Source organism: Artemia franciscana, chromosome 17 (genome assembly GCF_032884065.1).
Source record: "Artemia franciscana chromosome 17, ASM3288406v1, whole genome shotgun sequence".
NCBI lineage: Eukaryota > Metazoa > Arthropoda > Branchiopoda > Anostraca > Artemiidae > Artemia > Artemia franciscana.
In genome coordinates this window covers 24317396-24340752 of record NC_088879.1, presented here as the reverse complement: position 1 = coordinate 24340752, position 23357 = coordinate 24317396, and the positions used below count along the sequence as shown (strand labels likewise).

The following is a 23357-nucleotide window of genomic DNA, read 5'->3' as shown; positions in this document are numbered from 1 at the left end:
GGACCCCGTCCAAAGAAAATTAGAACGGTGTCTAATGTTATTATTAATAATAATTTAAGTTACTATTCCTTATAGAGACTCTGTTGGCAGTCTTTTACAAGAAAAAATGGAAAATGGACAATGTCTCCTTCTTGATAAGTCACTCTGCATCGGTCCATTACTTTTAAGCAACATCTTTAAAATACTTTATGAACTTCTTCCACCCTTTTAAAGGGACCAGGCTACCAAAAGACAGAAACATGGCTGTCGACTACATCCTTCCAAACACAACAAACCAAAATAAATAACACACTTTGATCTTTAATGATACAAAATTATAAAATTTTGACTATTCAATAAAGATAAATATTAAACAAAAGCGAGTTTTGAAGGCAAACATACTTCAAAAGATTCAGATCGCTCGCATCATTCAGAAGCAATATTTTCAGCGCATTCCCCACTCTCAGTGATGTTTTCTAGGTAATAGTGGTTGTATTCTGCCAAGCATCGTAGGAAAAACTTGCTTGTTCTGTCTGAAAGAAACCCCACATTATACAATAGAAAAATCTGGTCGGGAGGAGCTTCTTTTTTTTTTTATCCCAGTCCAGATCAATCTTGTATCTTTCGAATCTTAGAATTCCTCCACTATTGTTGTAAATGAGTTAACAAAAATGCATTTGTTGGACTAAAAATTATCGATTTTACAAAGGAAGGGATAAACAGATAATTTTAGCAAAATCTTTTCGTCACGAGTATGAGTAAACATGAACATTTCATAGATACGTCAATCGGTTAATCTACACAACGTACAAAAATTGCAAAGAGAGGGAGGAAAACAAGTCAAACTAAATAACAGCAGGAAAAGAGGAGGATATCGAGAAATAACTGCCTAGCATCATATATTCCTGTTACCAACTGGTAAGACATGTTCCCTTATTTCCTCTCTACTAAGCCTAACCTCAAAATCCTTGCCCCCCATGGACTCTTAATTTTAGAATCGAGACAAAGAAAGGGGTGGGGGGTTGCAGATAAGTCAGACTACCATTTCTAAGACTCCTTTATTTCTAAAATAAGCTGCATTGATGTTTAGTTGCTTTTAGCCTATGAACCTTCTAGTGAATTAATATCTAAAAGAAAACCTTTTCTGATAAATGTAAAGAACGAAGATGAACCTTAAAATCATCAGAAATTACTGTTTCGTAGCTAACACAATATATTGAAAAACAGTTCAAAATAAGCCGGTTCCATATATTCTACAAAACGTCCCAATTTTCGGAGCCAAAAATAGAGCTTTAATAAAACCACAAAACTACAAAAAAAAAAATTAGGAGCAGACAATTCTTAAGTAGCCTGTACAAAATAGAAGACTAATTTATAAAGCTCTCAATAGTATTTTGCAATCCATTAAATCGTTGAGTTTTGCTATACAATTTTAATTCTCAAAAAGGTTCAAGCAAGCCTAAAGCAAGCACAGGGAAATATCACGAGCTAGTTTACTTGAAAATGTTTTTCAAAAATATGTTGCATAAACTGCTAAGCAGCAACTTTTAATTATTAATTGTTTTAATAATTCTTAATTGTTTTAATTGTACCTTGGATTTTATTTTCATGGGAAAACTTTTTTTTAGATTCATATCTATTAAATACCAATATTCAGTATGGAAATTTGCTTTGAAACCAATCTTATGAGCAAAACAACATTTTTTTGAGCTTATAAAACATAGCCATTAAAATCAGCGCAACAGTTTATTAGAATCGACGAAAAATAGTATTAAAAATGTAGCACCAACTCACGGTAAAACAGGAAGGGGGAAAAGAATATATCCAAAAAACCCAAGGGGCAAATTTTGTTTACTTTTTGATTATTTTTTTTCTGAAAATACAAATAAAGGTATTATTCAATGAAAATACAAAAAATCTAAATTAAGGATGGGGCAAATAGCAATAAAAAATGTAGCACCAAATCACGTTAAAACAGGAAGGGGAAAAAATATAGTTGAAAAATCCAGGGGGCAAACTTTGTTTACTTTTTCATTGTTTCTTTTATTTCTGAAAATGGAATTAAAGGTATTATTCAATGAAAATACAAACAAAAATCTAAATTAAGGAGGGGGCAAGGTCCACTACCTAATTGAAACCCATTAGCAAAATGTTTACAAAAATGTTTACCCATTAGCAAAATAATAGCCTTTACAGGAAAGCCAGTCTAAGCTATATATCCAGAATGGTGGCTGTAAAGCCCAAATTAACAAATAATAATATAAAAAAAATACACTTACCCCGCAGTAAACCTCCGTCAGCAAAATAAGACAGTGGTATAAAAAAAAGGTGTCTGAACAGTAGAGAAAAAAAAAATACATACAGCTTTGTATAGTTGGACTTCCTTGCGACAACCGGGATTAAACCAGCATACTTGAATTAGCAAGCGCGGCTTCGTCCACTGCACTGTCAAAAGGTAATTTATATTTTGATTCTCCTACAAATTGTTTCACTTAAATTTAACTGAAGAATTATAATGGCATATGTACAACCAATTCTGAGTGTAGTCTACTTCAGATCAGGGGATTCATTCACATCAATTGGCAAGTCAAAACATGAAAAGTAATATTTCAAGATTACAGAATAATCAGAAAATAAAAAAGCACAATTTGGATCCCATTTAGCGCTTTTTAAAAATCTTGAATATATCAAATTAAGTCTCTTGCTTAAGTTTCCCTGTAGTTTCTACTTTAGGATGAAGTAAGCAGAACATCTATAATACAATGCAATAGCATTGAAATTGTATCATCGTACTATTTTACTATTCAAATTCAATTCTCTAAACATAACAAGCTCAGTTTTAAGTAAAGCGCTAGTTTTTAGGAATCCACATATATAGAGACATGTAACAAGTCAATCTATAGGGAACAGTTTTCCGTAAACTGTGAAGTAATAATTTTTTGGTACTTATGCATTATTTGGTCAATCCCAGTTGCTTAATCTAGGTTACGTTAACCTCAATGAAATGAATATAACCTTTAGTTTATACAATAATGTAATTTGGCTTATATATTTACATATAAGGGGGGAGGGGTAAAGTATCTGAACAGCATACATAGCCTAACCTTACCCCACACCACTCCCTCATGTGCAAACATATAGCCCAAAGTATACAAGCTCAGTGCATTGAATCACGCGTCACTTGTCTTTAGGAATATGATACCGTTTTCTGAGATCTAACCTAGCCGTAATTATTGAGCGTATTTTGTTCAATTAACAAGTACCATATGCAAAATGGTAGCCAGCGTTTAGCGCCCGGCATTCACCCCCGCAAAACATACCCCCCTGGAAAATATTCCCTCACGGAAAATACCCCCCTCCCAAGGGAAAATACACTCCTGGAAAATAAGGCTTTCCAAATTTGAGAATTTTATTTGAGTTTTGTTTTATGTATTTTCCACAGGGGGGAAGGAAGTTTGGTACTTGCGTATTATACGCCACTCACTGAAGTTTAAGTTGTGTAAAACTCGAGAACAAACCGGTTTCTTCTTTCGTTTCTTTCAGCTTAGCGTAAGACAAGAGACAGAATAGAAGGGAAATATATAACTTGGGCTATATATTTGCATATATTGGGGAGAGGGTAAAGTATTTGGACAGTTTGAAGTCAGAAAACAATTCTTACTTCATAATATGCAGAATTCCACTACTACTACTAACAACTCACCTAAGCACCAAGTCGCATGAGGCACACACAGCTACGCATGCTCCTCCTCTGTACCAACCTATTCAAAGCCTCCCTCTTTACACCCATGCACCCATGCTTCAGAGCCATATTTGACCACTGTCATCATTGTACCTTCCAATATTCTAATCTTGGTTTGCAGAATTATCTTCCTATTCTTCCAAACATTTTTAACTGTGAAAAAACACCCTGAGCCTTGGCTATTCTACTTTAAACATCGTCACTCCTCTCACCGTCTTTACTAATAACACTACCAAGGTAAGTGAAGCTACCCAGATGATTAATCTCTTTACCCCATGTTAACTTTTCATCTTCACTTATTCCTAGCCTTAGTCTTCTTAACATTAATGTTTAAACCCATTCTAGCACCTTCAACTCATAAAACTCTAAAAGTTCATTCATTTTGCTAACACTTTCATCTAGGTGCTTAAATCATCAGCATAATCTAAGTCCAGTTGAATTTTTCCTCCCCATTTGATTCCATAATCTCCCATTGCCGTGGCCTCCCATTAAGCTCCTTAAGACAAAGTCCATCAAAATAACCTATATAAAGGAAGATAGAACACACCCCTGCTTAACTCCTGACTCAATACAAAACCAGCTGCTAACCTCATTTCCTACCTTAATAGCAGCACTCTTATTCTTGTACATAGTACCAATCACTGTGATGTATTTGTCAGGTATGCCATACAAGGATAAGACGTTTGCTAAAGCTCTTCTATCAACAGAATCAAACAGTTGCTCATAATCAATATGACTGAGGACCAAAGGTGCTTGACAATTAAGACACTTCTCAATTATTAACCTCAGAGTGGAAATTTGGTCAACACATCCTCCACCTTTTGCAAAACCACACTGTTCTTCTCTTAAAACTTTGTCTACCGTGTCTGTCAGTTTAAATATCATATTATTACGTAATTTGCTACCTACAGAGAAAAGACTAATGCCTCGATAATTACGACCCTCAGTCTTTATCACCTATCTTACACACTGGGTTTAATTAAGGTTTTCCTAAAATTGTTAGGTACTTCCCCTTTTTCAAAAATCATATTCATAATCTTCAGTAAATTATTTCTAACCTCAGAGCCACCATATTTAATACACTCATTACCACACTATCAGCACCTGAAGCCTTATTATTTCTTAGTCCTTTTAGTACTGTCTGGATTGACTACTCCCTCTCAATTTATTAATATGCCAGTACAGTATTTTACTATTATGCTGTCTAGCTGCATCTTCCAGATCCACGGCAATTTTATCCGTGGTCTCCACTTCGCACCTCCTTATTTCATATTTCAATGCTTTCTCCACTTCCTTTACAATCCTTTTGTTTTCACATGATGTATTGTATCACTCAGAAAATTTTTGTACAAACCCCTTCTCCTGTCTATTAAACATAAAGCTTTTTCAATAATATTCCTAGCTGCAATCTGAACTTTCTTCACTAAAAGACCATCAGCAACATCACAAATTGTTTCAAAAATTATTCCAACCATCTTCAACATTTTCAAATTTTATACTCTCAAGTTTAGCATTCAACTGTTCCCAGAAAGTTTATCTCAAATTCTCATCCTGGAGTCTATCAACATCATAACTTCCCGGGAGGTAATTACCCTTCCAAAATTTTAGCTTTAAATAACTACTAGATGGCGATCTTTACTTTCAAAATCAATAACAGAACTCCTATATACTCTAGTATCTTGTAGTGATCCTGCCAATCTTCGGTTTACTATAACACAATCCAGCGTTTTCAAAACTTGGAGGCACACCTCCCTGGGGAGGCACGGATTAGTTTAAGGGGAGGCGCGGACATTAGCCAGGATTGAAAAAAACAAAAACAAACGAAATTAAGACAACCAGTCGCACAAAATATCTTAACCCTTTCACGATACTGCTGAATTCACCGTTCAGGGATGTTCAGTTATAGGATTTTTGTGATCAATTAGTTTCGAGTTTCTTAGATAGGTACTACAAAATTCTCCTTACAAGTAGGATATTTTCGATGCGTTGAAGATAATAATATAACTGAAGATATATTTTTTTTGCACACTCATTCCTGGCAAAGCCACATCCAGTGAAAATTTAAATGTAATTGGCAATTTTTTTTAATGAGAAAGACAAATTGTCAGAAATTTGGGCATGGCTTTGTATAGACACTGCAAAGTTAATGTCAGGACACAAAACTGACCTTCTAGCGCTAGTTTAAATGAAAACAGACCATGTTCTCTGGACACACAGCATGTATCACAGAGCAGCTCTCAAATCAAGAAGTATGAGTGAGGAGCTGAAACACGTTTTATAAAATTAAAAAAAAAGCTACAAACTACATAAAAAACAGGTCAATTATAAAGTCAGAGTATTTACAAAGCTATGTGACATTATGGGAGCTACCTATACCTTCCTTTTGTAGTATTGTGAAGAATGCTGGCTATCTTGCGCCAAAGTGATTCAGAAGATACATGAACTCAAAGTGTAAATTGCAATTTTATCGAAGAAAATCAAAATTAGGACGCAAATATTGTTATGGGCGATAATTTAATTATTAAACTGATATGTTTTGTGGATATTTTTGGGAAATTATGCTTTTTAAAGAAATCGATATAAGGGTCAAAAATACATCTGTTGATTTAAAAAAATATCGTGAAGATGTCCATACAAAAAATAGAACTATGGAAGATAAATTGGAAAAAAATTCACAAGTTTCCACTTTTAAATTTATGCACCCAAGATAACATAGAAGCAAACTAAAATCCTTTCGTTGAATACGTTGATACTCTTCTAATTAATTTTTCAAATTATTTTGATGATCTCGATTTTTAGAAAATAGGCATGGGTGCCAGATACATTTATCGACGAAGAAGATTGTCTTAATAAATTTGGTTGTGCTAAAAATTTCCGCATCTAAAAAATAATAAAAATTATTTTCAAAAATGGAATGGAGGCATGATACGATCGAACAATTTTAAGGGAGCCCTGGTAAAAAAAAAAGTTTGGAAACCACTGACATAATCAATAAAGTTTGCTGTCTTACCATCAAGTGAACACCATGTCAGCTTATGGGCCATTTTATGACCAAACACCGTATTGGTTATATCTAGATTGTTATACCTACAAAATTGCAAAAGTCTACAGCCATTACTGGTTTGTTTTCTTACACCAGCATTTACCTAGGCTAGGATACCATCTATTACTATTTCTACAAGCCTGGGTGTTAAAACCGCTTAGTAAAACACCATATTTCTACCTGGGACCCTGTCTATTTGCTCCTGTACCTGCAAGTAAAATTCATCTGAGTCACTAGTATCTCCGTCAGTCGGTTCAACAGGGGCCTATACTACTATAACTGATACCCTGATTTGTTTAGTCGTAAAATGAGCAATTAATAATCTATTATTAATACCTTCCCAGCCTAAACAAGACATAGCAGCTTCTTTATTCATCACGAACCCTACTCCCTGTCTATGTACCCCATCCTTCCTGCCGGAGTAAACAGATTCTATATCACCTAATTTCATGCTTCCTACTACTACCCAGGGGTAGGATCTTCCTCCTCTAGGGATATGAGTTTCTGAAACTCCTAATAAGTCTAGTTCGAATCGTCTGAATTTGTCAGTCGAAATGTCGATACGATAGTCATTTTTTAAGTCTGAAAATTCCAAGTTCATATTATTATGTTCTCTAAATCATTCAAATTATTTTGGTATCAGGAAAAGCATTGATCCCGGATGCCAGTGCAGGGCGGGGATCAACATATCTTCTCAAGTCTACACGGAAGCGCTTAAGCAGGCTTTAGGACCGGACAGCAAGAAGTCCCTGGGATCTCCAGTTATGAAAGGAGGCTTTGTGCAATCCTGAGCCCATCTTGGTCACAGCATGGTTTCCAGCACTTGGCGACAAGTGCTGGACAAGTGCTGACAAGTCTGGACAAGTACTATCGACAAGAGTTGAAATCTTGCACAGAAAATCCCAAGCCTATTCCCTCCGACTCATAATAATATCCATGCCTACAAATATTATGCTACTACGGAGAGGCAACACATGGTAGATATATTCGGTAGGAAGCAGTTTTTCGGCCCAAAAGCGCCCGTCAAAACAGACAAAGCCCAGAAGAATTATCCATTAATCAAAGTCTCGTGCGAATTCTGTGTCGTTTACTAGGCCATGATTTCCTCAGTGGGGAACACTCCTCAAGTGGGAATAGAGTTGACCGCAACGCGCCCAGTCTTGCAAGTACCCCGAAAGGGTCAAGGCAGTCCTTTGCAGAGGCCGTTGTCCATACAACTGAATCTTACACTCTGGAGCATTTGTCCTCCTATAGAGGATCCTCCCACGATGGTGTTCTGCGTCACAATGCAATTTAACCCATTACAGGGAGAAGGCTTGTAACTCATGAGACGTGTTGACACGCCGGTGGGCCCAGTTGAATGTATATTTGAGGGGCCTTCTTCCTCCTCCACCTGTAAAAAACGGCCCGGGCAAGGGTGTCCCAGTTTCTATTATGGATCCCCAGGGATAAGGTTCCCCCTTGGTCTGTGCCTCCTATGGAGGTACCCAACATATATCTAGGGCATTCCCCTATTACCACCCGGGGCCACGCTGAGTGGCCTCGGGGAGGTCCCTAAAGAGCATTAGACTCATAAAGCTTTTCTTCGAAAGAAAATCATTCATATTCTTCTTTCTGTATGAGGTAAATCCTGGTAGTCAGAATTTATAAGACAAAGACAGAGTGCATCATACTGAAAAAATAAAGGAGCGTTCTGAGTTATCAAAAATATAAAAAAAACAGTAATAATAATAATGATAATAACAAGAAATGTCATAGTAGCATATTCCTTTAATAGGAAGAGATGGTATTTCGAGATCAACCACTCTTATTACCAGGATCATAGCGACGGAACAAGAAATCCAATCCGAAAAGAAAAGCTTGCTCAGAAAATATATCAAAGATTAGATGAAAAATTGGCAGCTGTTGGTGGCAGTCCTTACCTAGGGAATAATATAAAAAAAAACTTTTCAAAAAAGAAGTTTTTAAAGAAAAGTAAAGGCTATTTTAAACTTATGTTCAGCACATACAAATACCTGTTAAAATTCAAACTCAAAAGGTCCAAAAATTACTATTAAAGAATAAATAAAACCCAAAAAGGAGGAGAAATTAAATAAACAATTATAGCAAAAAACATGCAACAAGTAATAATATAAATGAATAAAAAAATTTTTAAAGCAAGTAATGCTAAAATTAAACATGCAAATCCAGATGAAAACGAAAAAAGAAATTATTTTGCTATTGAAGCATAAATGAAACCAAAAACGAAGAGAATTAAATAAACAATTAATGCAAACAAACATACATTAGATGCTAATATAAATGAATAAAAAAAATCTTAAAACTAGTAAATCTTAAATTGAATATGCAAATCAAGCTTGGAATAACAAAAATCACTTCAAACAAAAGGTTGGATGTCGCCTCCTTCTCTCACACTAAAAGTCTAAAACCTACTGCGTCATTGGCGCTTTACTGAAAACTATATGTGTCTTGAACAGTCTTGGAAAGTATGAACAAAATCAAACTGAATATTTGATACATAATGATAAAGACCCATTTGTTAAAGATTTTATTTCACTGTAATTTCATTTTCATTTTCAATGCTACAAGAACTGGAAAAGAAAATATTAATAATATAATTCTTTTTCAGTGAAGCGCCAATGACGCAGCAGGATTTATATTTTTACAGAAAAGGAAGAGGCAGTATCCAAACTCTTTTTTGTAGTAATTTTTGTTCGTTTCAAGCTTGATTTACAAATTCAATTTAGGTTTCACTTGTTTTAATATTTATTTATTAATTTATATCAGTATCTAATGTATGTTTGTTTGCATTGATTGTTTATTTAATTTCTGATCGTTTTCGATTTCATTTGTTTTTCAATAGCAAAATGATTTTTTTTCGTTTTAAGCTTGATTTGTATATTCAATTTAAGTATTACTCACTTTAAGATTTATTTATTCATTTTATTGTTACTTGTTGTATGTATTTTTGCTATGATTACTTATTTAATTTCTGTTCGTTTTGAGCTTCATTTGTTCTTTAACAGTAATTTCTGGTCGTTTTAAGTTTGAAGTTTAACAGATATTTGTATCGGCTTATTTTAAGTTTAACATGACCTTTATTTTTTCTTTGAAAAACTTCTTTTCTGGAATATTTCTTTTAAATTAGTTTTTATTCGTCTTTGATTGCAAAAATGTTTTTAAAAAGTTTTTAAAAATTCCTTCTTTCAAAATCAAAATTTTCTTTTTCAATATTAAATGTTCCTTAAAGTATCAAAACTAGTATCAAAGTAACAATATCAAAGTAAAAAAAAATAACAAAGTGAAGAAAGCATCAAAGTAAACAAGATATTCAAGTAACAATAAGCAACTTGCATAACTTATAGCCCTTGCACCGTAAATCGAAGTTGTTACTTAAATCACTAAATCCAAGTATTGAAGTAAACAAAGTGTCAAAGTCGCAATAAGCAAGTTCAGTAACTCAGAGCCATTTCTCCGGGGTCGTGGGTGGGGGGTTCAACCCCGGAACCAAAGTTATTCTGACTTTGAACCTTTTTAGAAAAATTGGAAATCTTCAAAATTTTGACCGGATACCCTTTAAAACTTGCGTCTAAAACTCTGAAATAGGAAAAAAATAATTTAAAAACTAAAATAACTTTAAACAATAGATAACCATTGACAAACAGTACATAGAGCTATCCTTCCATTTACGCTGCAAATGGGAGGATATTAGGTGGTCGGATTTAAAGCTAGGGGGTGTGTCATTTGAGTCCCCTTTAAGGTTTGTATGACCACCCCTTCCATATAAACCTTATATGCCCCGCAGCATAAGCTACAGCCCTTTCCTCAGGCTCTGGGGGGGAGGGTTATGTTTACCCAGAAGTTTTGTTATCTGATCGGTGGACTTCTTCAAAGAAACTAGAAATCTTATCCGATTTTGGAAAAAACATAGTATGTGCGTGTAGGAGGGGGGAGGTTAGATACCCTCCGGCATCTTTTCTCTAATCAAAAGGTAACTAAAACTTTCAATTTCCAATCAAATGAGCCACTTCTGATTCTGACTGACCTCTCCTTACATAAAAGCCTTGGGCTCTGGGGGTTTGTGTCAACCTCGGAGTTCTTATTATCTGAGGTTTGAACTATTTTTAACAAAATGGCTATCTCAAAATTTTTATCGGATGAGTGTGAAAGAAAGGGCGTGGGGGGCTATTGCCCTTCGATCTCTTTTGACCCTTTAAAAGTGAAGTAGAACTTTCAATTTTCAATCAAATGAGCCCTCTGTGAAGTTTAGATGAGCATCCCTTCCATAAGAGCCATATATGTCCCCAGGGTATAACTTACAACACCTTTCCCCCGGCCCTGGAGGGTTGTACCGACCCCGGAGTTTTAATATCTGAAGTTAGAATTATTTTTAACAGAATGGTCATCTCAAAATATTTATCAGATGGGTTTTGGGGGGAAAAGGAACGGAGAGAGGAGGGGCTAGGTACCCTCTGATCTCTTTTGATTTTGAAAATGTGAACTAGAACTTTTAATTTCCAATCAAATGAGCCCTCTGTGAAGTCTAGACGCATATTCTTTCTAGAAGAACCATAGTTACCCACAGGACACAACTTACAACGCCTGCCCCCAGACTCTGGAGGATTGTGTCGACACCGTATTTTTGTTATATGATCTTTGAACTATTTTTAACAAACAGCTACCTCAAAATTTTCATCGGATGTATTTGGGAAAAAAGGACTTGTGGGGAATAGTCGCCCTCCGATCACTTTTGATTCTTAAAAAGGGCACTAGAACTCTCGATTTCCAATCGAATGAGCCACCTTTGAAGTTTTTACGACGACCCCTTTCATATGAAGCACCTCAGGAAAATAATAATAATAAATAAATAAACAATAAAACACTGGAGTCGTATGGCCCTTACTATAAGCGAAACACTCGTCGATTTCAATACAACTATTAGGCAACTCGTCAATTTCAAGCGAAGTTTACAAACCAATAGTCGCTGAATTCCAGAAAAGTTGTGTTATTTTACTAAATGATTTAAAGTGTTTAAAAAGTCGGTGCTTATTTAATGAAGAACAGATAAAAGTTGCTGAGCAAAAGCTTGATGAGTATGAACAAGAAACGATTTAAAATAGTCTCGTGTTAAATGGGGTTAGCAGCAATAGTGACTTGAAGTCGGTAGTCCTTGGAACTATGACAAATAAAATGGAGCTTGAAAATATTTAATCAAGATGTGATCGAAGTGAAAAGATTCAAGCTAAGCAAGGGTATTAGTAAATGATACAATTGCTTCTGTGGTTGTAATAATTAAGCTAAAGAACCTGCTTTGAAAGTTTTCAAAGGAAAATCAAAATTAGCTCGCACTGGTATTTTTGTGTCGGAAAGTTTGACTTAAAAAACACATTTTGAAAAAAAAACTGCCAAGTGAAAAAAATCGGCATCTGACATTGATTCAGGAATGGTAACTATTATTTCGGTTCATCCTAAAAGTAAGAGTCTAAATCGAAAAGAAATTTACGGTGATTTCGAAAAAAAGCCTAAAATCCCTCGAAAATGCTGTCAGATCAAAATGGAAAGTGTACCATTGGAATCAGCATGGTGTAAAAACTTCGTACAGGGAAACTACAGTTCCCCCACTTTGAAAAATAATAAAAATCTTTTTTTTTGTATCGGCAGCACTGATGTGTCTCTCTTTTTTTTCCAAGACTAGCAGGTTACCAGAACATCATAAAGAACATTAAATGATGTTTAATAGCTCATTTAAAAACTACTTTTCAAATCTACATGCTTTTCATAAATTCCACCATCTGCAAGTGCCATATGGCACTAAAAATACCAATTTTTGTGCTATTTCTCATGGGGTGGGAATATCAAACTACCAGAACATCGTAGACAGATGTTTAAGAGCTAATATAAAAGATATTTCTTATATCTACGTTTTCCCTGTATATTCCATTTTTGGTTACTATGTTTTGTTTACTTTTGTAACTTTGGACTCTGGAACTTTGATTGAAAATTAAAAGCTCTAGTGCCCTTTCTAAGAGAAATAAGTGATTGGAGGTTAACTAGCCCCCCCCCACCCAATTTTCACCAAATGCATTCAATAAAAAAATTGAGGTAGCTATTTTGTCAAAATAGTCAAAAGCCAAATCATTATGTTTCCAGGGTTGAACCCCCCCCAGTCCCAGGGGCCAGGGCTATGAGTTATACAAGTTGTTCCTTGTTACTTTGATACTTTTTTCCTTTGATGCTTGGATTTACTGATTCACGGGGTAACTCTGATTTTTGGGGCAAGGGCTGTAAATTATGCAAGTTGCTTATTTTTACTTGGATACTTTGTCTGCTTTGAATTTTTTTTCATTTATTAATTTGACACTTTTTTCACTTTGATACTGTGTTATTTGATACTGTTATTTTTATACTAGTTTGGATAATTCGACGAAACTTTTATATTAAGAAAAAGAATTAATTTTGAAATAGTGAATTCTGAAACAGTTGAAACTTTGGTAATCAAAAACAAACAGAAATTAATTAAAAAAAAACTTTCCGAAAAAGAAGTTTTTCGAAGAAATTTAAAGGCCATATTAAACTCGGGGATGCCAGCCTTGGATATATTTTGAACATACCTGAAACTATATGATAACGTAAAAATTTTCCAGCAAGAACATCTTGGATCCGAATGCAAAAGTAGGAACTTTCCTGTGACAGTAGGACATTCCAATTATTTTCCCAATTAGGTAACAAGCCATCGAAAACAATTTTGTTGACAGCTGGGTAGAAAAAAACCTAAAAAGACAAGAAATCTAAAGGAAACTTCTAAAGGACAAATGAAAAAAGAAACGTAGAAAACCATGATGAAAAGTTGAAAATCTTGACACAAGAAGAAACATAGAAGATGTGATTTCTTATGCTTTTACTGCTAAATTTTGCGCTGAATTTTCACACAAAATCCAAATTTTCCTGTCATCCGACCTCATTGGGTCACATTTAAAAATAACTAATGATCCAGTGCTAGAAAATCAAATGATGCAAAAATAGAGAAAGGAGGTAAAGAACTCAGAAACAAAAAAAAATTTATATGGATGTTAAGACAGCTGAGTTAACTGCCTAGATATATCACTTATTGGATGCAGTTTAGGGCTCGTTGCCTTCCAATTAGGCGCAATTTAAAAGGTTAGCAAAGGAAAAAAGTATTAAAGAGGACAGGTCGACTAGCTCGCTTTGCAAAGATAAGGAGGATGATCAGGGCGTTGCTTCAGCTGGTGTCAGGGGCTTTCTACTGTAAGGGAAGGTATAGTTGGGAAAAACAGATCGTTACTTCCATATGTATTAAAAAGTTGGTCTCCACAAATTTATTTGTATAATAGCGAGGTATTTTTACAATACATTTATTGAAAGAAAATTTTAGTTTATTGATTTAATGAAGTGTCTCATTTTTGTGATTTAATTATCTGTTTTTTATTCGATAGGAATTGCGGAGAGTAGAGGTCACTGATGTACGTTTTTAATTATTTTTACGTTTTTTATGTGCATTGCATTTTTATTACTTTAACTACACTTTATTTTATCTTATTCTGATCATATTTGGCAATTGTATACAATGAAGGGTCAGAATATTGTTAAAAGGACGCTCGTGCCATCTTTTTTGGAAAAAGGGTAAAACTATGGAAAATATTTTTTACTTTTTCTTTTTGCCATTAAGAAGTAAATATTAACGTATTTGCTACACTTCTCATACTTCAGAGGGCTCATTTGGGAACTGAAAGCTGTTTGGGAGAGTTGTTCAGGCATCATTTGAAAACTAAATCTCCTAGTTACATAGTTTTTTAAATATAAATGGGTCTTGTTAGCATTTATGTAAAATACGATCTTTTTCACGTTTTTGGGTGTCATTTCCGTGTTACTGACGTTATACAACATGGGGCTATAATTACTCTAAAATATACATGTGTACAGAATGAGTTTTCCAAGTAAATAACAATAGCTTCAAGAAAGTGATTTGCTCTTTAATAGGTTACAACTACGAAAAAACTAAAAGGCTACGACCTTTTCCAAAGTGTGATAGATGTTTGTTCTCTTTTTTTTATTCGTTTAGTTTTTTTTTTATTCGTTTAGTTTTTTGTTGTTGTTTTTAATTCCGTACCCGCTACTATTAAAAACTGCATAACCGCATATGGAGTTCTTTTTCGTCCAAAATTGAATGTTCGATTTAAACACAATTGTCTTATCTATAACACAGCTTTTTTGACATCCAAACTGGAGAAGCAAAACAGCTCGCCTGGATTTTACTGACGATATTGCCTTGATTGAAAGTAGAAAGACGAAACTCCAGAATCTCCTCAATACTATCCGCGAAAACGTTGGCCGACTTGACCTCAAAATTAACACAGAGAAGACAAAGAGCGGCATGGCAATAACTGATTCCCCCTGGAAAGAAATTGTGCAGATTCAACTGTTGAGCAGGTTGTAGAGTTCAAATACCTCGCCGACACAGTAGAAAATTCAGGGTCAAGCTATCGAGAAGTACAGCCGAGGATAGGGTAAGCTAGTTGAGCTTTTAACCGATTAAAACAAGCATGGTGATCAAACTAGTATTCTACAAAATTAAAAATGAAGCTATTTAATAGTAATATCCTTTCTGCTCTTCTCTACAGCAGCGAGTGCTGGAATTTAAATCAGCAATAAGAGTGACGGATTCTTACCTTCAAAAAAAAAACTGCCTTCGGAGGATTCCAAACATCAGCAGGTTTGTGATTCACATCACAAACCAGATAGCCTACTCTATCTGAGGCCAGTTCATAATTACAGACGTCATTCGGCAACGAAAGAAGCAATACTTTGGACACGTTCTCCGTATGTAGGACAGTAGGATCCTGAGACACATCTTGGACGCCAGTGTCGCACCTATCAATGGGACCTGTCCAACATTTACACGATGATCCAACCCAAATGGGAAGATGTTTGGCCGGCGGTGCACATGCGGGATGACTGGGGGATATATCTGTCATATTCTTCTATATTTCCCATGAAAATACCATAACAGAGGCATACTTCAATAAAAGTAGCCCCCCCCCCCTACACTAAAATGTGTTTTATTTCAAAATCTAGAATTGGGGGGGAGGTCTCCCCCCTCTCTTTATGTCATTTTCTTGTATGTTTCTCCGCATATTTTCTTGTATGTTTTGTCTTGTTATAAACACAGTCGGCAGTACTTCCTTGAAAAGTGTGCACCACGTCCAGGAATACTACAACTGAGCTTTCCCCGGAGATCCATCACCACCATGGAAAGCCTCCCACAGATGAAATTTTTGGAATTCCCTTACTGGATCATTAAAGTGAATGGCATAACCAATACATCAAAGCCAAGCATAAAATGAAAAAACTTGCAGGACTAGCGACATATTATCATTGTAGATGGGGCCTCAAATATCATAAAATTAGAGAATGAAACCCCAAACTTACTTTTTCAAAGCAAGACGCGAGTTGAAAAAATCTTCCAAGTTGTATCCTGGAAAATAATTGAAGATGCTGAAATTCTGCATGACCATTCTCAATTCTTCTTCGAATAAGAGCAAAAAAATCTGTAATGTTTGTAAGTTTTGCACAGTTAAATCCACAGAAACACACATTCTTACACCATCCATTTAGAGGTGCATTATCAAATCCACTTAATTTCGGCAAATAGTCTCCATGTACTAATCTCGAAAAAACAATTCTATCAAATGACAAGCAGTTCTCTCCATCTCCTTCTTCTACGTTTTTTAATTTAAAGCTATATTCTTTACCAGAATACCAGTTAGTAAGACCATCGAAAAAGCCACCTCTGTACTTAAAATACGCAATTTCGGAATGCAGCTCCAGATCCAATAGGTCAGACAAATTAAACTTTTGAATGAACCAATCAGCAAAACAATTGTTGAATTGTCTAATTTGATTTTTCAAGGTTCGATCATCTTTGACACCCCAGAGTTTGATATTTCTATAAATTGCCTGTGATTGATATTTGGCAAAATACCTGGAAGGAACAGATTCTATGAATAGTAAGAGCAAGTTCTAAAAAATAATATTGGTTAAGCTGACAGCATAATTGAATGTAGCTAAGCACAGTAGAGAGAAAATAAAAATTGAAGTAAGACCAAGAGGATATACCCATATTTCATACCTATATACCTAAAGGCCTACAGGAAACACAAAACATATTGAAACTCCATCAAGGACCTCAATTTATCCCAGCAACTTCAGGCTAATAGAACGGTGAGTACCAGCACGGCTCTTCCTACTTGCCCTCACTCTCTTCCGTACTGCAGAACTCTATGGGGAAACTGACTCAAACAATATAATTATCCACAAGAAAATCATTAATACTTTTATACAGGCACCTTTAATCTCTTACATTTTAATTGGCTTTTAACAGCTCTTCAATATCTTTATTTATCTTTAGCCTTTCAAATTGTGCGTTTAATATTTGCTGTCAGGTAAATCATGCTATAGCATTCAAAACTGATACGTTGCAAATTCTCTGGCACTTTTAAACAAAATCTTAAAAAAACATTTCATACAAATAGGACTTTGAAGCTACTTAGGATCTTACCCGATATTTATGAAATAGGTTTTTCTTTTTTTTTGCTTTTCTCAAGTAACTATAAAATAGTCACGGTGAAGTTAGAATGCAAAAAATAGTACAAATAAAAAAACTCTATTAAATATACCTGTTGCCCCATTTGTTAGAAGCAATTCTTTAATTTTCGGCCTTTGTACAGATAAAGGGAAAAAAGATGTATTAACAAAGTAATACAATTTGTAATTAGATTTTTAGAATTTACTATATGATTTTTGTCTGCCCGAGCTAAGGTAACACTTATAAAGACAGGTTTGTAGTAGTAGTAGTAGACTAAAAAAGAAGAATTTCATAGCTGAACATTTCGAGTTAATTTTTCATTTGGTCTCCTACTCCATACCATCTTTAGTTGGAGGGTTTAAGGTTAAACTGTTGCTTGTCTGCAGGGGCGTTGGGGTCGTTGCAGGACCACCAAGAGCTATTTGCTTGCCTTCAAACATTCGACTTGAGATTTATTTCATATTTAAGATCAAAACAGAGTATTACGTGCCTACCTTTGTGCTGAAAAAAAAATGGCTGGGGGACAATCATTTCGTTTTAAACCGAATTAAGAGCTGGCTCGTTTTTGTACCAAGTCAGGGTTTACATATTTTCTAAGTCTCATAACGCACCACCGAAATTCTACAGCTTGGAACCAGATCACTTTAAAATAGAATCAGGACATGCACTGACTGGCAAGATCTGGTTCGTTTTGCACTGAACCAAAAATTCAAGGGTGCCAATTGGAGGGTGGGGGGACTAATTCTTCCAGGATTTTTTACTCCTACCCCACCCTTAGTTTTTGAAATTTCTTTCTTTTTGCATGTCCACTAACGAATGGTAAAAACACGACAATATCTTAACATTCCTTCCTTAGATTTAAAAATACACTTTTATTGTACCTTCACCAAAAACACCAAAAACATTCTTGCCCTACCCCTGGCGTTTTCGTAAATTGGAACCCCTGAACAGTTTTGCAAAACGTGGGTAAAATTTTGCAGCTTGGACTTGGCTTGTTGGTTATAGGACTAGTTTTTATTCTTGTTAAATTTTGGTTGATTTTTTATTAAAATGCAAAACATATGAAAGTAGCCTATATTGTAAAACATAAATGTGTGAAACAGAAAATACAACCATAAAATCTAAACAATAGAATATAAGAATAGAAAATAATAAATGAAACGACCAATAAAATTGATACAAGAGAGGTGTTCCATCTCATGTTACAGTCCATGAAGAAGTTAAGATAACTATTGAAAAAGGGATGGTGGATGCATTTGGTGACCATTTTAGAGAAGTTAAACATAATCTAGCTTGACAAATCCCTTCTTAGGCGCAAAATCATAGAAATTATTTACCAAATACAATTGACAACACTACGTATGGTTCCATTGCAACTGAACCACCGTGTAACAGAACCCCAGCAACTGAGCCCCCATCCAACTGATCCACCGTGCAAATGAACCCCCTTGCAACTGAGTTGGAGGAAAAAATCCCCAATGGAGCAAATAACAGTTAATTGAAGTCTAAGAATGATCAAACAGTTCGTGGTAACGAACTGTAGTAAGGAGCGACCCGGCTCAATAGTAAATGAAATTCTAACAAATAGAATTTTGATGCTAAAAGATACATCAAAAGAATTGGATTTTCATGATGATTTTAAATATATAAGTTTCATCAAATTTAGTCTTTGTCATCAAAAGTTACGAGCCTGAGAAAATTTACCTTATTTTGGAAAATAGGGAAAAAGACCCCCTAAAAGTCATATAATCTTAACGAAAATCACACCATCGCATTCGGCGTATCAGAGAACCCTATAGCAAAAATTTCAAGCTCCTATCTACAAAAATGTGGAATTTCGTATTTTTGGCCAGAAGACAGATCACGGGTGCGTGTTTATTTGTTTGTTTGTTTTTTCAAACAAACAAGAAACAAACAAACAAACGCAAGAGGGCTCATTCTAACGGAAATGAAAAGTTCTAGTGCCCTTTTTAAGTGACCAAAAAATTGGAGGGCACCTAGGCCCCCTCCCACGCTCACTTTTTTTCCCAAAGTCAACGGATCAAAATTTTGAGATAGCCATTTTGTTCAGCATAGTCGAAAACCATAATAAAAATGTCTTTGGGAATGACTTACTCCCCCACAGTCCCTGGGGGAGAGGCTGTAAGTTACAAACTTTAACCAGTGTTTACATACAGTAATAGTTATTGGGAAGTGTACAGACGTTTTCAGGGGGATTTTTTGGTTCGGGGGGTGGGGTTGAGGGGAGCGGGCTATGTGGGAGGATCTTTCCTTGGAGGAATATGTCATGGGAGAAGAGAAATTCAATGAAAAGGCGCAGGATTTTCTAGCATTACTAAAACAAAAACAATGCAAAAAATAAACATGAAAAAGTTTTTTCAATTGAAAGTAAGGAGTAGCATTGAAAATTAAAATGAACAGAGATTATTACGCATATGAGGGGTTCTAAAAATAATTTAGCATTAAGAGCGAGGTATTTAGAAGGAGATAAATACCTCGCTCTTAATGCTAAAGTATTTTTAGTAATTTCAACTATTTATTCTACGGCCTTTCTGATTCAGGGGTCATTCTTAAAGAATTGGGACAAAACTTACGATTTAGTTGTAAAGAGCGAGGTATAAACGAGGGTACAAACCCCCTCATATACATAATAAAAATATAAGAATCTAAAAGTTTGTTACGTAAGTTAATTCTTAAGTTACGTATATTTTTTACTAATAAAAACGTTGGTTAAAAATTAAAAGTTCTAGTTGCCTTTTTAAGTAACCGAAAAATTGGAGGACAACTAGGCCTCCTTATCCACCCCTTATTTATCAAAATCGTCTGATCTAAATTAAGAGAAAGCCATTTATCCAAAAAAAGAATTAATATGCAAATTTAATTTTAATAATTTATGTGCGAAGAGCCAAAATCAAACATGCATTAATTCAAAAACGTTCAGAAATTAAATAAGAAAAACTAGTTTTTTTTTAAATGAAAGTAAGGAGCATCATTAAAACTTTAAACGAACAGAAATTACTCCGTATATGAAAGGGGCTTTTCCTTCTCAACGCCCCGCTCTTTATGCTAAAGTTTGACACTTTCTCTTAACTCTATTTTTAAAACAGTAAGAAACTTTAGCGTAAAGAGCGGGGCGTTGAGGAGGAAAAGCCCCTTTCATATAAGGAGTAATTTCTGTTCGTTTTAAGTTTTGATGATGCTCCTTACTTTCATTTAAAAAAACTAGTTTTTTTATTTAATATCTACAAGGAGAGAACCGTCTAATGAGCGAAAGCTTTAAGACTGACGATGCTGATCTTAGCTCAATAAAAAGAGCACGCCACCTATCACATCAGGTTCTCTGTTTTGCAGCGTTAAATGTTCAGTATAGAAATTATGGTAGCTGTATAAAAATTATTTGCGTTGTGTTGTTGTATGCATCGTACTATTCTTCCATTTCCTTTTTATTTTTAGTGAAAGCGACGGCGTCAACACGTTGAATCGTAATAATTGTCTTTGTTATATCGTATACGACCTGGCACTAACAAAAAGCCAGGGTGAGCTGCTCGTTTACGTCTAAAAGAATTTAATTTGCTATCATCGGCTGAAAAACCTCGGCTGAAAGATTTTGACAAAGACACAAAGATATTGTAGTTTTTTGCAATGAGCCTCGTGAAATGTCAAGCCTCGTGAAAGAACATAGCAGTGAAACACAGCGAGGCTGTTTTATTGATTTCTCCAAGCCAAATTCGAAGACTCTATTATCAAACAGTTCGTGGTAACGAACTGTAGTAAGGAGCGACCCGGCTCCATAGTAAACGAAACTCTAAAAAACGTAATTTTGATACTAACAGATACATCAAACGAATCAGATTTAATGATGATTTCAAATATATAAGTTTAACCAAATTTAATCTTACCCATCAAAAGTTACGAGCCTGAGAAAATTTGCCTTATTTTGGGAAATAGGGGTGAACACCCCCTAAAAGTCATAGAATCTTAACGAAAATCACATCATCAGATTTAGCTTATCAGAAAACCATACTGTAGAAGTTTCAAGCTCCTATCTACAAAAATGGGGAATTTTGTATTATTTGCCAGAAGACCGATCAAGGGTGCGTGTTTATTGTTTTTTTTTTTTTTCCAGAGGTGATCGTATCGACCCAGTGGTGCTAGAATGTCAAGAGAGGGCTCAATCTAACGGAAATTAAAAATTGTAGTGCAATTTTTAAGTGACCCCTCCCACGCTCATTTTCCCCCAAAGTCAACAGATCAAAATTTTGAGATAGCCACTTTGTTCAGCATAGTCAAATAACCTAATAACAATGTCTTTAGGGAAGACCTACTCCCTCACTGTCCAAGGGGGAGGGGCTGCAAGTTACAAATTTTGACCAGTGTTTAGGTATAGTAATGGTTATTGGGATATGTACATACGTTTTCAGGGTGATTTGTTGGTTGGGAGGGGGGTTGAGGAGAGGGGGTTAATTGGGAGGATTTTTCCATGGAGGAATTTGTCAAGGGTGAAGATAATAACCACGAAGGGAGCGCAGGACAAACATAGAAAAGTTTTTCCGACTGAAAGCAAGGAGAAACATTAAAAATTAAAACGAACAAAAATTATTACGTATATGTGGGGTTCATGTCCTCTTAAATACTTCGCTCTTTACACTAAAGTATTTTTAGTAATTTCAACTATTTTTTCTACGGCCTTTGTGATACAAGGGATCATTCTTAAAGAATTGGGACGAAATTTAAGCTTTGGTGTAAAGAGTGAGGTATTAACGAGGGGGCAAACCCCATCATATACATAATAAAAATATACAAATATAGAAGTTCGTTATGTATGTTAATTCGCAAGTTACGTATATTTTCTACAAATAAAAATGTTCGTATAAAATTAAACGTTCTAGTTGCCTTTTTAAGTAACCAAAAGATTGGAGGGCAACTAGGCCTCCTCCTCCAACCCTTTTCTCTCAAAATCTTTCGATCAAAACTAAGAGAAAGCCATTTAGTCAAGAAAAAACTAATATAGAAATTTCGTTTGAATTATTCATGAGCGGACAGCCAAAATAAAAAAGTATATTAATCCAAAAATGTTCAAAAATTAAATAAAAAAAAACACACGTTTTTTAACTGAAAGTAAGGAGCTACATTAAAACTTAAAACGAACAGAAATTACTCCGTATATTAAAGGGACTTTTCCCTCCTCAACGCCCTGTTCTTTACGCTATATAAATACAACTATTAAAATTATTGAAAGATACTGCATTAAAATAAGACAACTAATAAGAAAAACACTCACAAGTTACATCGCAAGATGCTGTAAAAAGATTCTTCAGTCATTTGAATCATCTGAGATTTGAAGCCTGACTCGTCATCTACGGCTGAAAGAAGTGTCTCAAATTCCTTTTCCATAAACGGATATCTCAGGAATTCCTCGCATACAAGGTACACTTCAGAATTACCGGCTTTGCTTGTCGCAGGCTTAACTACAGTGATTTTCTTAAAATTTCGCAATAAAATAGAAAGTGTAAGGAGGGTTGAGTGCTCAAAGAATGTAAACGTTTTTATTACCAAGTTTCCACCATCTGAAAGCAGCCCCATTGAAGTAACAACTGGAAAAATTAACATAGAATTGAGACAAAATGAACAATATTTATAAATAGAACTAATCTCGATCTAAACTGAAAAAAATTCAAGTTGATCTATTAGGAAAATAATGTTGTTTTTTTTATTTCATGTGGCTTTCTAATACAAAATTGTTCATTTTCTTAGCTATATGAAGGAAAGGCTGTATGTCTTTCTTCTTGAAACTTAAATAATCATGATAAAACAGAATCTGGCTTAAGACTATACTGATTAGCTAGCACAGGGAAACAGCTTGACAAGCATCGATAAAAAGCTGATAAAACAATTTTCGTAAATACAAAACAAATCTCGTTTTAAAAAAGAAGAAAAAAATAGGACTATGAATCCCTTTCATGAAAAACAGAATCAAGGAAATGAGAAAC

The 23357-nt window shown here is 34.9% G+C and overlaps 1 protein-coding gene across 5 annotated transcripts in view; it reads right to left on the bottom strand.

Annotated features, from left to right (window-relative positions):
- Positions 1-280: 280 nt before the first annotated feature.
- LOC136038042 (cap-specific mRNA (nucleoside-2'-O-)-methyltransferase 2-like) overlaps positions 281-23357 on the bottom strand; it is a 51644-nt gene continuing 28567 nt past the window's right edge. For 2 of the 5 annotated variants that reach the window (XM_065720986.1, XM_065720991.1), the window contains 5 exons: positions 22649-22961; positions 16212-16764; positions 13376-13535; positions 2259-2424; positions 281-512 (listed from right to left, as the gene is read on the bottom strand). In XM_065720986.1, coding sequence (XP_065577058.1) covers positions 2276-2424; positions 13376-13535; positions 16212-16764; positions 22649-22961 — 1175 coding nt within the window. In that variant the 3' untranslated portion in view covers positions 281-512; positions 2259-2275. Of the gene's footprint in view, positions 513-2258; positions 2527-13375; positions 13536-16211; positions 16765-22648; positions 22962-23357 lie in introns of those variants that run through there. The other 3 variants (XM_065720987.1, XM_065720988.1, XM_065720989.1) reach the window with 3 other exon arrangements.